The 20,297-nt window shown below is 40.2% G+C and overlaps 1 protein-coding gene across 5 annotated transcripts in view; it reads left to right on the plus strand.

Moving 5' to 3' along the window:
- DOCK11 (dedicator of cytokinesis 11) overlaps nucleotides 1–20,297 on the plus strand; it is a 79,812-nt gene extending 59,515 nt beyond the window's left edge. For 2 of the 5 annotated variants that reach the window (XM_069015240.1, XM_069015242.1), the window contains 13 exons: nucleotides 729–911; nucleotides 1,580–1,693; nucleotides 3,347–3,562; nucleotides 3,646–3,703; nucleotides 5,403–5,509; nucleotides 6,488–6,610; nucleotides 7,478–7,591; nucleotides 9,385–9,531; nucleotides 10,398–10,608; nucleotides 10,931–11,124; nucleotides 11,774–11,874; nucleotides 13,153–13,291; nucleotides 15,800–20,297. In XM_069015240.1, the coding sequence (XP_068871341.1) occupies nucleotides 729–911; nucleotides 1,580–1,693; nucleotides 3,347–3,562; nucleotides 3,646–3,703; nucleotides 5,403–5,509; nucleotides 6,488–6,610; nucleotides 7,478–7,591; nucleotides 9,385–9,531; nucleotides 10,398–10,608; nucleotides 10,931–11,124; nucleotides 11,774–11,874; nucleotides 13,153–13,291; nucleotides 15,800–15,922 (1,830 nt within the window). In that variant the 3' untranslated portion in view covers nucleotides 15,923–20,297. Of the gene's footprint in view, nucleotides 1–728; nucleotides 912–1,579; nucleotides 1,694–3,346; nucleotides 3,563–3,645; nucleotides 3,704–5,402; nucleotides 5,510–6,487; nucleotides 6,611–7,477; nucleotides 7,592–9,384; nucleotides 9,532–10,397; nucleotides 10,609–10,930; nucleotides 11,125–11,773; nucleotides 11,875–13,152; nucleotides 13,292–15,799 lie in introns of those variants that run through there. The other 3 variants (XM_069015241.1, XM_069015243.1, XM_069015244.1) reach the window with 3 other exon arrangements.

A 20,297-nucleotide genomic window follows, 5' to 3' on the forward strand; every position in this document is an offset into this window, starting at 1 on the left:
CCAGTCTCTTGTTTGCATTTCTGAGGGCATGCAGGCATGATTTTAGATGTTTTTGAGGGATCATGTAGAAGTAGATGTGTGAGGATTGCAGGTCATGTTTCCCATTGAGGCCGGATTCCTGGTTGGAACCAATCCATTGAGCAATTGCAGCTTGCTCCATTTCACACAGAGTAGCTGCCGGCAGAATAGGGGAAATGGGCGGTGTTTTTACAGTTCTATGGTTATCCTATGACCTAAAGGCGTAATGGGAACTTCCATTAGGTGTTTAATTGTGATCTAACAAATTTATAGGTAGGATATACGTGGTTGGGCTCCAATGGATTTTCTCATGTTCCAGATAGCAGCTTATGGTGGGAATGTCTGTGGGTCCTCTCCTCTCTGTCCTACTGCTGGTGATTATGGCTTTTGTAAGAACATAATTCTGTCAGTCCAGTTTGGTGAGAATATGCCAATAAATCCAGATGTTATCAAGGAAGGGGTTAGATGGACATATGCAATCACATCCTCAAGAAGTGTGACAGCAAAGTTCACATTGCTCTAGGAAATGTGGTTAAAAATAGGCCCCAAATTCATTCCTGTAAATACTTTCAGGCTTAGAATTCTGGCAGAAGTTTTGCTCAGGCTGTCCCAGCTGGAGCTCAGTTTGTTGCCCTGTGCACCTGCCCATCTGAACCCTGTGGATGCCATTTAGTGGTGCATTTTCTAATATTTGCATGTCTCTTGTGAAGTTTCCCTCAGCGTTTTTCAAGGGAAGGGTGAACATGTGTGCTGCCCTCTGCTATGAGATCCTGAAGTGTTGCACTTCCAAGGTGTCCTCCACAAGGAATGAAGCCTCTGCTCTTCTGTACCTCCTGATGAGAAATAATTTTGAGTTCACCAAAAGGAGAACATTTCTGAGAACTCATCTTCAGGTCAGTGGCTGGAGAAAAGCTAGAGAGCAGGACACCTCAGATTTAATGAACAGATACAGCAATAGAGCTCTGTGCCCTCATATCCACAGAGGATTCTGCCACTGCCATATGGACAAAAATCCTCCTCCTGCTTTGCAGGCTGTGCCTAACTCCTATTTCCAGTGACTGGTCCAGGCACCTTTAGGTAAAATAATTGCCATCAAGTACTCCAAGCTGTTGAGTTTTTAGAGTATCAGACACCAGACACATCTCTGTGCCAGAGGCTGGCTGGGATGGGGTAGAAAGGACAGCTGCCCTTGAGGTAGGAGAAGAGATTTCCTTGGAGCAGCTTTTCTGGCATTGGTAGTTTTTGAAGCAAATGCAGATAGATACCTAGTGGGACAGATGAATACCCTCTGGGTTGTAATGAATCCCGGAAGAAGGTAGCTAATGTCCAAACAGGGATTCATATTATCATAGTTGGATTGTTGGTTCTGTTCAGCAAAGCATTTTGGTCCTCTGGGGAGTGTTTGTCCTTGGGAGATGTGAGAGCAAAGCCACAACGCCAACCGCTGCTTACATGGTGGAAAAGACGTGATGTTTTCCTGTGAGCATTTTATTAACTGTGACCTTAATAAAACCCTTTTATTAGGGCTTGTTTAAATAAAGCCTCTACCTTGTCCCAACAGATAATAATTGCAGTGAGCCAGTTAATTGCAGATGTGGCCCTCAGCGGTGGGACCAGATTTCAGGACTCCTTGCTCATCATTAACAACTTTGCAAACAGTGACAGGCCTATGAAGGTGAGTTGGAGATGTCACATCCCATCATGTGCTATCAGCCATTTATGCAAGGCTGGGGGCAGACTCCAGGAAACTCTGTTTGAGGGTTGGGGTAATAATTGGAACTGTGATTTGTGGGTTCGTAGTGGGCTGCATTTGTTCATAAACAAATGTTATGCCAACAGCAAGAAGACCAACTGCTCAGGCAGGTCATGCTCCAAATGTGAGGCCTCACGCCAAGAGGAGGGAGCCCAGCAGCTCAGGTTGTGCTTTGCAGTGTTTTGCTTGCAAGGTTGTCCAAAGAGCTTTCCAGAAACTCCCAGCTTTGAGAGAAATGACAAGGGAGGTTCTGGTATTTCTGTTGCCTGAAGGTAATAATTAGCAGGATTTAGTTTTAATTAACTGAGTGTCAGTAATGTTAAGAAAGTGCTCTTATGTGGAGATTAATGGTTATATTTCTTTGGAAAATAATTGCCTATCTTTGTGCTGGAATTAGTGGTTTGTACCCAACCCATTGAGCAATTGCAGCTTGCTCCATTTCACACAGAGTAGTTGCCAAGGCAGAATAGGGGAAATGGGCAGTGTTTTTATGGTTCCATGGTTATCCTATGACCTAAAGGCGTAATGGGAACTTCCATTAGGTGTTTAATTGTGATCTAACAAATTTATAGGTAGGATATACCTGGCAAAAACCTCAGTTCTTTTCTGGCCACAGATGTTGGTAAGGCTTTCACTGAGCCATACTTGTAATTTACATCATGAGATGGTCATTACATTGAGTTTATGTGTTTGTGTAAGTGCAAGAGTACAAGAGAGAGTTCAACGTGCTGCAAAGAGTGCCATGCACAGCCACAGCAGCAGCTGGGGAACAGGAGTCTGAGAAGAGGGAATGTAAACCAGGCTCATCACAGAGGGGAGAAAGCTGAGGGGGAACCTACTTGCAGCTTTCCACAGCAGGCAGTTCATAGAGACATAGGCTCTTCTCAGAGGTGTGGAGTGCTGGTCAAGAGGCAGTATATGCAAGTTACGGCAAGGGCAATTCCAATTTTGCTTAAGAAAAAATTATTTCCTAAGAAGACTGTGCAGCCCTGGGGCAGGGCCTAGAAAGGAGGTGGATTTTCTGTTGTAGGAGATTATAAAATTTGGCTGGACAAGCCTTGCTCTAATTCAATGATGGCCTTGTTCTGAGCAGGGGATCAGATCAGAGCATGTGTTGCTCTACTACATTCCTGTGGTGGGAAGCTCTACAAATGCCTTCAGTGCTTTAGGAATTGAAGAGAGACCACATCAGAGCCTAACAAGCCAGATGTTGAATGACATGAAAAAATACTGGAGCTATGGTTTGTGGTCTCATCCAGAGATATTTGCATGCATGGAGCACTTCTGTGTTGCTCTCACACTAGCTCCTCAGGATGCCAAAGGGGCACAGGAACAGCCAGCCTGGCATCCTGGGCATGACCTGGAGAGATTGGCCTTGTGCATGTCATGACTGAAATGCCTGTAAATACAGATGAAACACTGTATACCGTGTGCAGTGTGAGTTCAGTAAGGAAGAGTTAATTAGCCTTATCTACCATGTTCTGTGTTTTCAGGTAAGTGGAGTGTTGGCTGAAAGGGTCATTCCTTGGCAAAGCCTGTATTTTCTGTATTAGCTTCTAATTCGTTTTGTGTCAGGCAACCGCTTTTCCTTCCGAAGTCAAAGATTTGACAAAGAGAATCCGCACAGTGCTCATGGCTACTGCTCAAATGAAAGAACATGAAAAGGACCCAGAAATGTTGGTAGATCTCCAGTACAGTTTAGCCAAATCTTACGCAAGTACCCCAGAGCTCCGTAAAACGTGGCTGGACAGCATGGCCAAAATACATGTGAAGAACGGAGACTTCTCAGAGGTAATTTGTGCGATTAAAAACACGGTGCGCAACAGGACAGATTTACAGATGACATTTTAATAATTTTCCTTTGTGCTTTGCAGGCAGCCATGTGTTATGTTCACGTAGCAGCCCTTGTTGCAGAGTTCCTGCACAGGAAGAGTAAGTGTCCGCTGTTTGGGAGGCACAAGGAAGATGATGGTGGGGCTTGGGGGTGTCAGAATCTTTTTGAAAACAAGCCTCTCTTAATTTGGTAAATTATTATTTTATAAACAAGCTAAAAAGGGAAAAAAATATTGCAGTGTATTAAGCTAGAAGATCATGAGTATTTTTTAAGAAATTACTTCAGTTGTTCATACCCGTTTACTTAGACAGCTATGCTATCATGGTGCTGAGTGAAATAAGAACTTACACATCATGTCTTGGTTTAAATGTTCACTTGTATTTTATATCAGGAAATGTGCTCACAGGGGAAGGCCGTGTTAAAAACTGACTCAATATGATCATCATAGTTATTACTATAGGCAGTGCAGAAAACTATATAATAAAGCAGTCAAAATTCAGTCAAAAAATGAGACTGTAGCCTAACCATACATATATGCAAAGAACAATCAGAAAAAAAGGAGAGTTTTGTGGCTTAGTGCAAAACAGGAAGGAAGGACAGACCTGTGTGTTCTTAAGGTATACAACATTGCAGGTTTTCTTTTCAATACCTGTTCCACAGTTGATATATTGACCTAATTTCTCAGTTCCGTGTAAGGGAGTAATTGTTGAAGTGGACCCTTAACATTTCAGAGAGTTAAGGCTGCATAAAAGCTGATTACTTGCACTGCCTTGCTTGGAAAGTTCTTCAGTGCCCTGCTCAGGAGGCTTGGAGTCCCTCCAAATATTGTACTTTGTCTTGGCAAAGTGGAAAAATTCAGGGCTCGTTCTTGTGATACATATGCACATTTCACATGGCTGCAGAGAGGAGGGTATTGAAAGTTCTCAATGTTTTATTTGTACACGAAGGCTGCTTACCACAACTAGTGGTAAAGGAGAACTCCTAAAAGGGAAGAGAAACAAGTCCAAAGGAATATTAAATGAAGTTTGAACACTTGAGTTATTTCTGTCACTGGCACTCTACATCTACAGAGACTGGAATGGTTCACTAAAGGCTGAACTACCCAAAGTTTTGGGAGACATAACTGTGCTTCCTTGCTAGGAGTGTACAATGCTGTCTGCTTACCACCCAGCTCTCCAGCAATAGCTGGATAGGGGTAGAATTACTTTTATTCCTTGGTAGTTGGTGCTCTGTTTTGGATTCAGTGTGAGAGTAATGCTGACAACACACTGCTGGTTTGGTTGTTGCTCAGTAGTGCTTACTCTAAGTCAAGGATCTCTCAGTGTTTCATGCGGTGCCAGTGAGGAGCTGCACAAAAACCTGGGAAGGAGAATAGTTGGGGCAGCTGACCTGAACTGGCCAAAGGGATATTTCACATCTCAGAATGTCATGCCCAATGTATTAAGTAGGGGAGTTACCTGGAAAGGGGGCCGGTCTGGGAATGGGTTTGGCATTGGTCAGTGGGTGATGAGCAACTGTATTGTGCATCACTAGATTTTCTTGAGGTTTATATCCCTCTATCTATTTTTATTATTATTATTGTTATCATAGTTTACTTTGTTTCAATTATTAAAACTATTCTTATTTCAACCCTTGGGTTTTACTTTTTTTCCCTGATGCTCCTCCTCATCCCAGCAGGGTTAAGTGGGGCAGTGAGAGAGTTGTTGAGCAGTACTGACTTGTCAGCTCAGGTTAAAGTACAGCAGCACGACACATTTGAGATAATTCCACTAATCCATTTGCTTTTGTCTGCTGAAGAACTCTTTCCCAGTGGATGCACTGCCTTCAGGAAAATCACTCCCAACATTGATGAAGAAGGTGCAATGAAAGAAGATGGTGGGATGATGGATGTACATTACAGTGAGGTGAGGTCCTGTACTGTAGGTACAGGATATTTGATATCAGATTAGGATTTAGTTTTGGGCTTTGTTCATGTGAGCTCTAACAAATTGCAGTTGTGCACTGGTATCTGTAAACAAGACTGTTTGTTCCACTGCAATTTCCCAAGAGAAATCTGCTCTGAAGAATTTTCTGTGTATGATTCAGACAGGTAAAACTGATGTAAGTTCTTGGTTCCTATGAAAGGCTTTTCTAGCACTGAGACTGAAAAAGCTGCACCGCAACCTTTGCCTGCTGTGTTATGCAAATGCTAATGCTACCAGCACAGGGCAGCATAGCCAGGTGTGGTATTTCCAAGGAGGGACAGAATGAAGTCAAGCTCTGCAAGGGAGAGGTCATCTTAGGGTCCCCTGGCGTTAGGGCTGTGCTGCAGGACACCATGTTAACAGAACAATCCAGAAACTATAGCAAGGCATTGGGGAAGTGGGTAGATCCACCCATGAATCATAAAGTCTCATAAGTACTTCTGCACCATTGGGTCAGCCACATGGCTGAGTGAGGTGGCCCTGTAGCCCAGCTGCCCATTCATCAAGACTTGAGGATCCTTGGCACCACAGCCCACTGCTATTGCATGCATGTTCCTTGGACGTGTTTCTTAGACACACACCTCTGACCTCCAGTGCTGTCATGTCCATACGCTCCCAGAGGTTTTGCAGTTTCCTGGGGAAGTAACTAAATAACCAGGACATACTTGCAGGCTACTATGCTAATGATTTATGAATATGTAATGAACTTTTAAAAAATAACTTGTCCTTTTTCTTCTTCTTCCCCCTTCCCCTCCCCAAAATTTAGAATGCCTTTAGAAAGGCCAGGAATACACAGGGTTTAAACTTACGTAACTGTGATTACTTATTCTGGGATCTGATAAAAGTATCTGAAGTTAAAATGGTTTTATCTTCTAAGTTGGAGTGTTATTAACACCACCCATTTGGTTGCTCTCATAGGAAGTCCTGGTGGAGCTGCTGGAACAGTGTGTAGATGGCCTGTGGAAAGCAGAGCGTTACGAAACAATTTCTGAAGTTTCCAAACTGATCATTCCTATTTATGAAAAGCGGCATGAATTTGAGGTGGGTATTTTGAACTCATTTGCATAGAGCAGGTGATTTTCTAGACTGCTAAGAAAAAAAACGGGACTTTTTTGTTTTTGAAGTTACAAATTACTGAATTGGTATCAGTAAAGCACACACTGTGCTTCATTGTTGGTTTTTAAAGAAATTAGTGAAAGCAATGATCTGAAAGGTAATTATTAAAGCTAATGACATGGATGACTCATGTTCAGTGAATAATTACCACCGTCCTTCCTGTAAAATAGAACTGTTGTCATTCCATATGCTCATCAAAGCTAGATTCTTTTGGAGACCTGAGGTTTTCAAGGGTTAAAAACAGAATGAGAACAGTTCAAAGAAAAGACTAGATCTGTGGGTAATTCAGTGGCAAGTGGAGAGGAAGGAAGGAAGGAAGCTGTTCTCAGCCTTGCTCCTTCCCACCACCTGCTGTGACCTGTGCTTCAGCTTAATACTGGTCCCCTTTCCCTCCCTCTGCCATGACAGAATATCCAGCCATATAACTGAAGCTGGGGGAAGTCTTGCCTCAATCTATTTTTTTAATTGTAAAGCTGTTTTTAATTAAAAAACTACTGCCAGTTGCTCTGTCTGTGAAGGCTCAGTCAGGAAACACGCTGAGACAGTGCACTCAGCCTTCTCTCCAAGGGTAGTGGTGTTACTGCAGTCTCTGTTACCCTGCAGACCTGACACTAAGCATGTACTTAAAACCAGGTTTTTCAGACAAGACTGCATGAATTCAACCTCTTTAGAAATTAAGGTTTCAATTCTCCAGAGGATTGTGTTCAGATATCTTAGTAGCTTCCGGTGTTAGCTGGAATGTCCTGCGTGCAAAATCCTGCTTTCATCATAATGTCAAAATCTGATTTCCAGAAACTCACCCAGCTGTACAGAACACTCCACGGAGCATATGCTAAAATACTGGAAGTAATGCACTCAAGGAAGAGGCTTCTTGGAACCTTTTTCAGAGTGGCCTTTTATGGACAAGTAAGTATATACACTGGCTTGCCAGCAACCCCTCACCAGGCAATCTGGCCCCAAAAGCTGCTGCTCTGTCAGACCTGGAGCTGAAAAGCTCCTCTGGTGCAGCCACCAGTGTGTCTATGTGAGTGTTTTGGTGTTGCACACTGGGGATGAGGGTTTGTGTCTGACTCTAGGAGCACTTGATTTATTACAAAGTTTATGATTCTGCTGGTAGGCTTTTCCTAAAACAACTCAGCAATTAGGAAATGGCTTAGTGGGTTCAGAAAACACCGAAGGGTTTTTTGTAATTATAGTTATTGTAGGTTACACAGACACAATTTAGTGTGTATAGTATATAACCAGTAACAGTATATAACCATAGTAGTCTGTTACAGTAATAGTAACAGACTTTTTTCTACAGAAAATTGGTGCTCCCTTCTAGGTATTATCAGAGTAAAAGGTTATGAGAGACGCTGGAGGCAAAATATCTATCAGTGTTGGTTACACACATGTAGAGATAGGTAGTATTTTTGTTAGCTGAGGTAACTGGAAAACTGAATAAAGTCTGGGGCTCAGAGTCCCAGGAAGCAGCATGATCTTATCATATCTCGTGAAGTCTTCTGAGCTTAAAAGCAGTTGTGGTTTTATTTTTTCTCTCCACCTATAGCAGTTAATCTAATAAAGTGTGATACCCTCGTGTCCTTTCTGTCTCTGAACAACCTGCTTCTGCTTGTGGACTCATAACCATGGGGGAGGTGCAGGACCCCTCTTTAGAAAACATCATGTAAATTATATTAGCCTTGCCTTTTTTCATTCTTTGTTTTAGAGGAGATGATGAATACCCCTGAAATCATCATGGGTTTGTACCTTTGAATGCCACTGTCACTACACACACAACATATCAGAGCACTGACTGTTGCTGCAGAAAACATGCATTTTATATTTACTGTCATCTTCTCTGTAACTTTGAATATGTAAAAAGTAAATAAGGTTAGCAACAAATAAAAGGAAACAACTGCTAGCTTAGTTTTCCAGAAGCTGTGGAAATAACTGGATCAGCCCTTAAAATTAGGCTGTGTAGCATCCTGGCAACCAGTACTTGATCCAGTTTTGCACTTTAAAGCTTTTCTGGCTTTATATTCCAGCTACATGCAGATAGCTTAATGCTGTGTCACAAATTATAACTGGAACAGCTCACCAAAACATGAAGTTCCCATGCTGTTTCCATTATGGGCAAGATCGGTGATGCAAGCACAGCCTTTGATGCAATTTTGTCTCTATTTACAGTAAATACACCAAATCCCACTTCCCTGAATACAAGAGGAATTAAAGCACAGGAAACCCATTTCTTTTTTTATTGCTTAAAGTCTCTTTCAGTCTACACAAATTCCTTAATTTCAGACTGTTCCTGTGGCTCTGCTGTCAGGGCTTTCTCAACTTACGTATCTTTCTGTTCCTTCTCTCTTTGTGTATTATTTTCTCCTGCCTGTCTCTTTCCAACCTTCCAAAAGTTCAAATGCTGGCCAAAGCGTCTTCCACATTGTTCACATTGTTTAGATTTCTCACTGGTTGTCCTCAAGTAATGACGTGTTGTGTTTGTGTTGGTTGGAGAATTTTTTTTTTTTAGACCATTCTTGAAGGAATCTATTAAACAGGCAAAGTTCAGTGATACTTCGTGAGCCATAGCCTTCCAAACCTTTTTGGCTTTCTGAAATGTTAGTAGAAACTTGATTTCCAAGTAGTAAATCTAAGATAAAAGTTTTCCAAATGAAGAAACATGGCTATTCCTCACTGCTTTCTTTTGTGGTTAATGCCAGACATTCTTTGAGGAAGAAGATGGGAAGGAGTACATCTATAAGGAACCTAAACTGACAGGCCTCTCGGAGATCTCCTTCAGACTTCTTAAACTTTATGGAGAAAAATTTGGGTCAGAGACTGTAAAGATTATCCAGGATTCTAATAAGGTAGAGTTAAACTGCATGCTTTGTGGAGCTGAAAGAAGATGACAAAGCATCCCTTCCTTCTGCCAGTGGAAGGGGAAGAATGAGCCCTCTCATCCACCTTCTTACAAGCACCCTGCTTCCAATTGCCCCTGGCATTCTCATGCTCCTGTGTGTGGACATGTTGCACAGCTTGACAAGTGTTGGTGTTGCTCTGGCTCCCAGGTGTGAACTATGAGTGGGAAATTGCAATCCCCATTGCACTGAGCCTTGTTGAAGGCATTAGAAGCCAGCACAGAGCATCAGGTGACTGGAAGCAGAGCTACTTCTTGTTGCTTTGATGCTGCAAGTCTAAAAGAAAATTTCTTTGGGCCTTGCAGCCTTAGCTCCTTCCTTTTCATATGGAGGACTTATTTATGTTCCCTGCAAGGGCTGTTCATACCCTTAGGCTGCAGTGGGATTTATCTGGGTTACCAAAGACAGTGCTGGTGATCCCGAAGCTGGTTTAGTTCAGGCTTGCAGGTTTGCCTGCCCCAGCACTGTGTGAGCACTGGATCACAGTCTGGAAACTTTGTGGTCATATTAGAAGGGCTAAGTAGCCCAGGCCTGTGCTGCATCAATGGATCAGGGGATGTGACTGCCTGCTGCGGGAATAGCTTGTTTGGCACCAGGTGATGTATTTCTTGTGCCATGCCTCCTTGTCTTATCTGCTGGTGGATGGTCTAGACATCCCAGCTCAGGGCAAAATGAGCATTTGGTGTGTCACTGGCCTTCATGCAATGAGGCAAGGTCAGCAGGGAATTAGTTTAAATCAGATCCCAGTGGATAGATTAGCCAATTATAACTTATTAACCTTTGCTCCTCCTGTGAGTAACCCTCTTATTTCATAGGTCAGCATTAAAGACCTTGATCCCAAGTATGCCCATATTCAAGTGACTTATGTGAAGCCCTACTTTGAAGACAAAGAAATGTCTGAAAGAAAAACTGAATTTGAAAGAAATCATAATATCAATAGATTTGTATTTGAAACTCCTTTCACTTTATCTGGAAAAAAGCATGGCAGTGTGGAAGAACAATGTAAAAAAAGGACCATTCTAACTAGTAAGTACAAATATCTGAGCATGAGAGACAGTATCAGTAACTATTAGGAGACTATTCTAGCTCATGAAAATATTCCAGAAGTGTCACAAATTCTCTCATCTTAAACAGAATTGTGAGACAATATCTGGTTGGGAGGCAGAATTTACATTGTGTTTTTATGTGCACATTTTTAGAGATTAAAAAATCGTGCTGGTAAATTATAGCCTTGTTTGGGATTTCACATCCCCAGGGGCAAGAATCTGCTTGTATATGTTCTATGAAGAGTACTACTATGTGCTGCATGACTTTTCAATCTATACATTTGTTTTGCTGTTTCTGCTAGCTTTGAACTCCTTTCCATACGTAAAGAAGAGAATTCCGGTCAATTATGAACATCAGGTTAATTTAAAACCAATTGATGTTGCTACTGATGAAATAAAGGACAAGACAGCAGAGCTGCAGAAACTCTGCAGCTCTGCTGGTGATGTTGACATGATCCAGCTGCAGCTCAAACTGCAGGGCTGTGTTTCTGTGCAGGTCAGTCTGTTTGATGTCTGTTCAGAATTGCATTTACATACACAGCTCAGAGTGAGGCATTGTCACAACACAACACATTTACTTTCCAGAAATCATTAACTACCCAGGCTTCAGGGCTGCAGCCACCAGCCTCCAGCACAGCCTCCCTGTCACGTTCAGTGCTACAGAAGTGGGTGGCTTGTGGGAATAAACGTTTTCTCCAGTGGTGTTTACAGTGTCAAGTCCAAGTGTAATTGCACATTAATTAGCCATAAGTAACTGCTGAAATATACTTAAGTCTTGAAGATTGTACTGTAAGAATCAGACACAAACAGCCTTTTTGGAAGCCTGGATTCTCAGTCTGGATAAGCGACCTTAGGACTCAGACCATGTTTATTTTCCACATGGAAATAAGAGGAAAATATGAGGAAACAATCTCTCTTTCTATCTTCATTTAGCTTTTCATCTTAAAAACATAGATGGAAAAACAAATACTCAACTTTTGAAACTTCAGGTGCCTCTGGTGACATTAGTAATGCAGAGTTGATGGCATTGAAATAGTATGCTGATCTTGGGTGGGGCTTTTAAAAAATTATTATTATTCCTTTCACAAGTGCCTTGAGCATCTCAGAAGGAGTTATAGCATAAATGATTTCTTCTTTCATTCTAGGTTAATGCTGGTCCTTTGGCCTATGCCAGAGCTTTCCTAAGTGACAGCCAGTCCAGCAAATATCCTGCTAAGAAGGTGAATGAGTTAAAAGAAATGTTCAGGTAGGATTTCTAATGTAGTAAAAACTAGCAGCTGGCTGGAAGATGGTACCTGCTTTGATTATATTTTTGTCTGTCTCCAAACTCAGCAGATGCTGGATGCTTAGATATGTCATATAAAGTCTCATGGGGTTATAGGTGCTCACATATGTGAAAAAAGCCAATGAAATTATATTTATCAAGAGTTCCCAAGTCCAGGGCTGTGCTCTGCCTGGGGAGATTTGTTTGAACACTTGCTTCAAGAGTTTGTGTGGGAATTTGAGATTATCACATGAAGTATGTTTGAAAACCAGAGATCTGACAGTCCTGTATTCAAGGGTCTTTGATAATGTGCATTGTTTGCTAGTTTTGCCCAGGGGATTTTTTGCTAGCTAATGATGAACTTGAAATATTTTAAAGCAGATCCTTTCCCAGTTTATGGAAGAGCACTGTTCTTGTTTCTGTTGCTAGTTTTTGAAACTGTGTGACTTGCACAGGTGTTTTTCTAATTTCTGTCCCTTAGGGTAAGTTTTACCTCCCACTTGAAAGTGTCCCCCAATTTATGATTAGGCAACCCCTATTTTACCTCAGGATGATGAGTCTTTGCCACACTCATTTCTGGACCTCTCAGGTGCAACCAGTTATCCACCAGCCCCTGCATTTGTTACTCTGTGCTAATGATGTCCATTTCACCTATTTCTCCATTCTCATTGTATGGAGAAAGCATCATTTGGGCTAATCTAATTATCCTTCCATGTATCAAGTAACTTGGGTCAGGGAGTAATCCCTGAAAACATGCCATGCATGGTTTTACTTTCCAGCCTTGCAGTGCAAACACAATCTCCATTTCAGTTGTGAATGCATTTTCATTGAGTTTTATAAAAAAGGAAAATATGTGTGTTAAATAAAGCAAACAATGAATAACAGACCCAAGAAAGAGCATTATAGCTCCCCACGGTGTGAACTTCCTTCAGGAGGGTGTCTCTGCTGTTAGGAGCCTGACCTCTCACAGCCCTGCTGTGTCACATGCACCCAGCTCTGGCCAGCCCTGCAGGACTGGCTGTCCCATCTGCTGAGGATCCAGGCTCTCAAAGGAGCTCCAGCAGAAAGCCCAATACCTGTGTTTCAGTCCCTCTCCATTCCCTGATTTACTGTGCCAGGGATAATCCTGGAATATGACTTGCCCCAAACACTAAAGAAAAGGAGGTGGGAAATACTGAGATTTGCCTGCCTGTTCAGTTGCTTGCTTGGGTAGAAGGCCGGACTATTGTAATGCCCCAGGTTCATTCCTTTCCTCCCCAGGAAGTTTATCCAAGCCTGTGGAATTGCTCTGGAGCTCAACGAGCGTCTCATTAAGGAGGATCAAGTGGAGTACCATGAAGGGTTAAAATCAAACTTTCGGGATATGGTGAAAGAGCTTTCTGACATCATCCATGAACAGGCATGTACTGCACGGTGGAAGCCCACAGAAGTGGCTCTCTGTGCTTGAAAACTGACTAAGCTGAAAGCTGGCTGGGAACTAACTGAAAATGTGATCACTCCTCATGTTCTGTAGCTAAATATAAAAGGGCAAGTAAGCGAACATGAAAATTAAGCAGTATATTTGGTGGATTCCTAAAACTGCTTTCTGTTGACTGAAAGACTCGGCCTGATGTTGGTATTCAGAGTGCTGCAGGGTGGAGTGTTCAGTGACACACCACTGCCTGCTGTGGTCATCAGAAATCCTGTGCCACGTTCTGTCATGTCTGCAAATTATAAAGAGGTCACAGGTCAAAGTTCTCTGGCAACATTTCCATTTCCTCAGTTATATCCAGAGTATGGGGGTTTTGTTAATATGTTATTTTTCCTTACATATGTTTTCTTATAATTTTTGCCTAATGCCAACATGCCATTTATATGCAGTTAAAGTTCATGCTAATTTATTTGATCTATGTTTTTATGTTTTCTTGGATCTTTCTAGGAAAATACATTTGAATAGTAGCATCATAGAGGTGAGAGATTCAAAGAGCAGTTGTACTTCTACCTAATACCATGCTGTGAAATTAGATGAGAACTGGCTTTCTGAAGTAATTTCCATACCTCTGCTGTTTCATTTTGACATTATGACAAAAGAAAGCTTGTTGTAGATTTATAGCATTAAGGTTATAAAATCAGCAGTACAGATTGCATTGTGCTCCATAGAACTTGAAATTTAGAAGAATGCTTTCAGGATCTCCCAGTTAGTCAATTTACAGACTATGTGTGACTGTGAATTAAAGATGTAACATGTTAACTCACTAAAAATGGATAGGCAAATTCCACAGTCAGTTGAGTAGTTGCTCACACTAATTGAAAAATTTGCAAGTGGCAAAATAATACAACTGCACCAGGCTGCTGTTTGTAAATAAGGTTAATTTACAATAAAATAATGCTTGTGGGAATCAGAGTCTTGTTGTGGAAGAGTACAATATCATTTCAGGGAAACAGTCTCATGATGGGATGATTTTTGTTGTAGGAGCATAAGGGTGCATCTGTTTGAGAGTGACTGCTGCATTCCTGTTTCTTTTGTTAGATTCCCTTTCTATTCTGCTCATGGCCACCATTTTTTTAGTTTGCAAAGTATTGATGTTGCACATATGCCATACTGGTTTTTTCATTGCCACTACCTGCATACTCCACTACTGAACTTTGCTCAGAGAGGCTTGTTCATAAGAACTGCCACCTGCTTACTCTAAGCTGTTTGCCAGTGCCAAGACATCTAATTTGCATGCAGCTGCTGGAACTTCTGTGGCTTTTGAATTTTGCAATAGTCAAATCAAAAACAAATCACTCAGTCCTGCACTGTCACAGTACAATAGTTAAGATTATTTTAGAACAAAGAAGCATTGTTAAAACACACTCCCTGTTACCTCAATGGATTTATCCACTGCTGTGTCGTCTTTGGTTAAGGGGCAAAATATGACTGAAATGTCCAAGTGAAGGGCTCCCTGGGAAGGATATACTTTACACTTTCTTCTTGTAATAGCTCAAAAGGCAGCTTAAAAGACTATGTTTATGAACACTGTTTTTCATAGTTGCACAACATTATGTACAACAGCTGACTTGAACTTTGCATTGCCATCAAATGACCTAATATCTAACAAATTCAACCTATTGGAATGAGTTCTTTTATTTTGCAACATTACTCAGTTAAACATAAAAAGTGTAGTGCATTAACTTAGGTTCTCATTGCAGGTAACATATGCTTTTCTAAATATTATCAGTGTCCAAAGCAACACAGGCAGTGCCCTTCATTTGAGATGCAGGGGCAGATGGGAATCACTGGGTCAGCCTATGACCTTATTTACAGATCTTTTAAGCTAAAATGTAAAGACAAAAAATTGATAAACTGGAGCTGAACAGGTCCAGGAAGTTTCAGAGACTGGCAGAAAGCTGGATGTCCAGAAGCTGTTTATGATGGCCCGTGACCTCAGTTTCACTAATGCAAGTTCAAGGTAACTAACTTGACTGGTGAACCACATGGTGAAAACAAATAGACAGTCAGCTCTGCCAGTCCAGTTGGATCCTGCACTGTCAGAATGTCCTTCAGGCTACAAAGTACAAAATCTGGACACAGATCTCACAGTCTGTAGGATTTAGCTGCACCTACTCCCCATGCTTACAAAAAAACCTATTGGAATTCTGTTACTGCTAAGACATAATAAAAAACTGTTGTACAGAGAACTGTTTCTTTCCTACAGTGCATAGCTGTAGCTAAAAGTGATCCAGTAATACACAGAACAGTGTGTGATATATTAATGCTACAGAAATTGCTAAACTACTCTTCTTTCTTATTTCTTTGTTATGCTGCCTTTGTGAAACAGCTTTGAAGACAAGGTTGGATATCTCTTTTGCATACCTTTTTAAGCAGCTTGATTATCATAATGAAGTGAAACCTGTATTGAATTTGTGATTGTTTTGCTTTGTTTAGATCTATCATGAAGACACAATGCATTCACCATGGATGCAGGACTCTCTTCATGTTTTCTGTGCGATCAGCGGAACCTCTAGTGATGGAAGTTACTGCTCACTCAGACCCACTGCTGACATATAAACATATCAGTCATATTTTACAGAGCCTTCTCAGGAATTCTTGGAACTGTACAAAGGATGTTTAAAATAATCCATGATGAGCAAAGATTCAATTTTGTGGTGGTTTGGTTTGGGTTTTTTTTTCCACAAAAAGAGTTGCCATGCTTTCAGACAGAGTGCTTGCTTATTTTGCTGAGCAACATTGAAAGTGCCTGGACATTGCACCACTGTGCTTCTTTTCTACTATTTTTTTTAAGCTAAATGAATAGCAGGACGTGGAAAGGCAGTTATCTAAATATGTATTGAATTGCTGAACTATGAATCGAAACAATAACATACTATGTAAAGTTGTACAATGGAATATAGTAAAATGTAAAACTACTTTGTATATATAAAGGAGTATAGAGTATATAAAATTTAGCATTATATCATATTTGCTGCTAAAAGATTTGTTGGACAGAAGACATGAAGAAGAAATTGTAGTCACTGGTAAGAGACCTTTCTCTTCTACAAAGTGACTTGGGGTCCAGATACCCCTATTGCACTCAATGAGAGTAAACTTGCCCTAGTCTGGAATAACTAAAAACCTAAGTCAGAAATTAAAATTTTCATACATCCTCAGAGCAGATACTTCTAAAGTAATCTCCATGAAAGTTGATCTTACTGTAGCTGATTCTAGTTTTGGATAGTCTTTCACAGCTGCAGGAGAGAATGGATTGTACTCACTGAGAGCAAACCTGAGAGATGTGTCATTTGATACAAGGTTTCATGCTTGCCACTCATGGTCTCACACAAATATAAACTCTGAGAACAGTTTAAATTGAGTTGGAAATTATAAGGTGCTTTAACAGCTTTCAGAAAAAATTCTAATAATTGGAGAGATGTGGTTTCAAAAATTGCAGCCCATCAAAATAACTTATACAAAATTGAGGGATTTGTTAGCACCACAAGTCATGCATATTCCCTCCTGTTAAACACATCTGTTCTCTGAAAGCTCATTGGTTTTGTTTCATAGGTGGTTGGAGAAAATATATTTTCCAGAATTCTTTTATTCCTTCTTCCTCTTCCCAAAGCTTTCATACATTCTCTGCCTCTTTTTTAACAATATGCTTCAGATTCAGGAAGAAGAACACAGTTCAGTAATTCTTTTATCCAGCGACATTTTTAACATCCGTGTTTTTCAAAATCCTATCAATTGTAAATATGGTTTCAGTAGTTCATATGGGAAGGGTGGGAGTTCTAAGGATATGTAACAAAATGCCATAATAAAAGGACTCCAGCTGTGTATTTAGCTTGGCTGTAGTGTCTATAAAATGCTAAGCTTCTCAATCTTTGTGACAAAAATTATCTTTGAATAGTAACTGGACCACATTTCAAAATGTTTATTATGCATGATTCTAAATACCTACAATTATTCATATTCTGAGAAAATAATCTTGTGATCCATAAATTCACCCATTAGCTGTTTCAAGCAAAATACAGATGTGCCTATAGCAAACCAGCCACATTTCTGCTTCTATGTGCTTTTCTGCCAGACGGGCTCTAAATTTAGCACAAACAGAGGAGGAGAGACTAGTGTGTGTAAATATGGTTAGCGCCTTCCTGATTATTCTGTTTCAACAAATAATATTTAAAAGCATATAGTGAGAGTTTTCCAAATTGCTTTACTAAAAAGTGTGAAGCTCGTTACTAGTCAATCCAACACAAGATACTTTTGGAGCTAATTGACCTGTAAATATCAGTAATAAAGGCGTATCTTGACTACAGTCAGCAATGATGAGATATGGACATCCCAAAGCTCTTGCACCATAGCTCTTTCAAATACTACAGGTAACCTAATAGTTTTCCTGGATTTGCAGAGGGATCCTTATGCATGTTTTTTGATGTCTTTAATGTTCTGAGATAATATTGTTGTCTGAATTTTTGGTTTCTATTCTTTATTTTTACTGGAATTCCAGTGAAATTCTTACTTGTATATTCAGATGTCTTTAATGGTCCGAGATGAATTTTTGTCTGAACTTCTCAAGCTGTTGATATTGGAGTTGTCCTGTCATTTCACTGTCATATACTGGAAAGCTGTCACAGTAATTTGGCCAAAAAAGAAGTGCTTAATACCAGTCCAATTACAATATATACAGTCACTGCATTTCAGAATGTACAGTTTTAATGAATTACAAAAACGATACACCCTAAGGATTTGCCTTCTGTCCTGCTAAATAATTTTTCTTTATTTTCTACAGAAAAATCTCCTTTTTAGATAGGTTATAAAAAGACTGGTAACAAACCAACTTGTTTTTCCTTTATGTATTCACCAATCTAGAAAGGATGAGGAATGGCCATTATTTTACAGCTGGTTTTGGACAGTGGTGCCAAGAAGATGGTCACATTTTCTCTATTGTTTTCTTATGTAATTGTCCCAGTTTAAAGAAATCCTCCAGATGTTTTCTTATTTATGGCTGAAAGAGCTTAATTCACAGGTATATCTGGAGAGTGTACTATATATGTGCCTGTTTTATGTAGCTGATACTCACGTTGGGTACATCCTATTTGCTACTTTTTTGAGAAGAATAGAAATGTCTCTAGTTCATTAATATTTTTTATTTTCTTATATTGCCTAAGGAAAGGCAGGATTTTTTTAGTCTTGAAAATTCAGTGGAACATATTTCAAATTACATCCTGGCACACACTCTTGCTGTATCTCTGTTTGGCTACATTACATATTTTATCTGAGTGCCTCTAATTATTTTTGCTGCAAAACTGCTGTGTAACGCATCAAGTCTTCAGAATGGATGTATTGGTAATTTTGCATAAAAGGAAAAGAAATGGGATGAATGGGATGTGAGGATTAAGAGGAGTTGGCTACTCTCAGTATTAGGATTGGTTTGGATAATGGTAGGTGTCAGAGCCAGATGGTTTGCAAATAAGACATACAAAGCAACAAAGGGTCTGCCAGTATTTTATGTACAAGAATTTGCTTTTAGAGATTTAGAGAGTAAGCAAAGTGTAAACATTTTCTCTCTTTGACCTACTGCTTTTCTCTCTGCAGAGGGATTAGAAAGTATTTTAAGAAAAATAACCTCAGAGCTCCATTTCCTTCCCCCAAAAAAACCTGAAATGAAGAACCTACTGCAGCGAATGATGTATTTTTTACATATTATTTGGTGTTCTAAACTTCTTCTGATATCAGGACTTTTCATGAGATAGGCCAGCAAACAAAAAAGCATGGATGAGAGAATACCTGTAGTGTGTAACATGTTTGGTTTTGTTCCAGAAGACCATTGAACATACACAAGACAGTATTTTGATATAGAATAAGACTTTACATAATAATAATACCTTTGTCTCAAAGTAGGTAAAATATGTTTGTTTTCCCTTTCTAAAGAGACAGAATCCCATGAACTCCACATTATGATTTGAATAACTTGGCCCAAAAGAACTGGAGAAGAACGTAAGTGGAATTTATGGACTCAAAAATTTAATAGAAATTAAACTACATCTTACCCAATTTACCCACTTGAGGAGAGTAGCATGTGTTGATGTGATGTTCACTGAGCTGAGTTCGCTTAATAAACAAGGAGGTTTTACTGTGTTGAGGAACACTGTGTACAGCTAATTCTATGCAACCAGAGTGTAGTACTTAAATAGTATGCTTGTGCCGAGCAGTGGCAAACCAATTGTGATACGCACATAATATTTCAGGTATTTTGGATGTAATTTACTCCCTTTTCATGTAAATCTAACACCTGCTGCTACATAATCGTAACAGGAGTGCTTTTATCCTGCATGTTGTACCTACATATGTTGTATGAGCCCTGTTTAAACTTCTGTGTGTGAAAGAACGGCACCTCCCATATGCCTCAGTTCTTAACTGCTGTACTGGACACAGAGGATGAACAGAGCTGCTCAAGATCTTCCTGAGACCAGCTATCCTATACTGTTCTTTTTACTTTCTTTTTCTTGAATAATGAAAGATTTTTATAAGAAGCCAGGGAAAAAATTGCATTGCAGTCAAGTTCAGAGTTTATTCCAGGTCAAAATAAAAGACTACAAAACCAGGAAAAGTAAGTGTTGCAAGAAATGTGTTTTGCCTAGGGTTTTTTTTTAATTTTCTCCTCATTTCACAGAACAGGGTGAGTGATCAGAAGCTAATACCAGTGTAAGATTCATGGGACTAAACCCTAGTGCACTGAGCTATCACATACACTCCCTCTAAAGAAGATTACCGTAATAAATCTTCAAACACAGAAGTACACCAAGTGAAATGGTGAACACTAAATTATTCAGCAACAAATGGAGGATGTTGACTTAGAAATCCTAAAGGAGCATGAGCACCGCAGCATCCAGCTCAGGGAAATCCCAAAAACATGATTCATTGGGAAAACAGAGACAGTCATACA

This window comes from Aphelocoma coerulescens, chromosome 4A (genome assembly GCF_041296385.1).
Source record: "Aphelocoma coerulescens isolate FSJ_1873_10779 chromosome 4A, UR_Acoe_1.0, whole genome shotgun sequence".
NCBI lineage: Eukaryota > Metazoa > Chordata > Aves > Passeriformes > Corvidae > Aphelocoma > Aphelocoma coerulescens.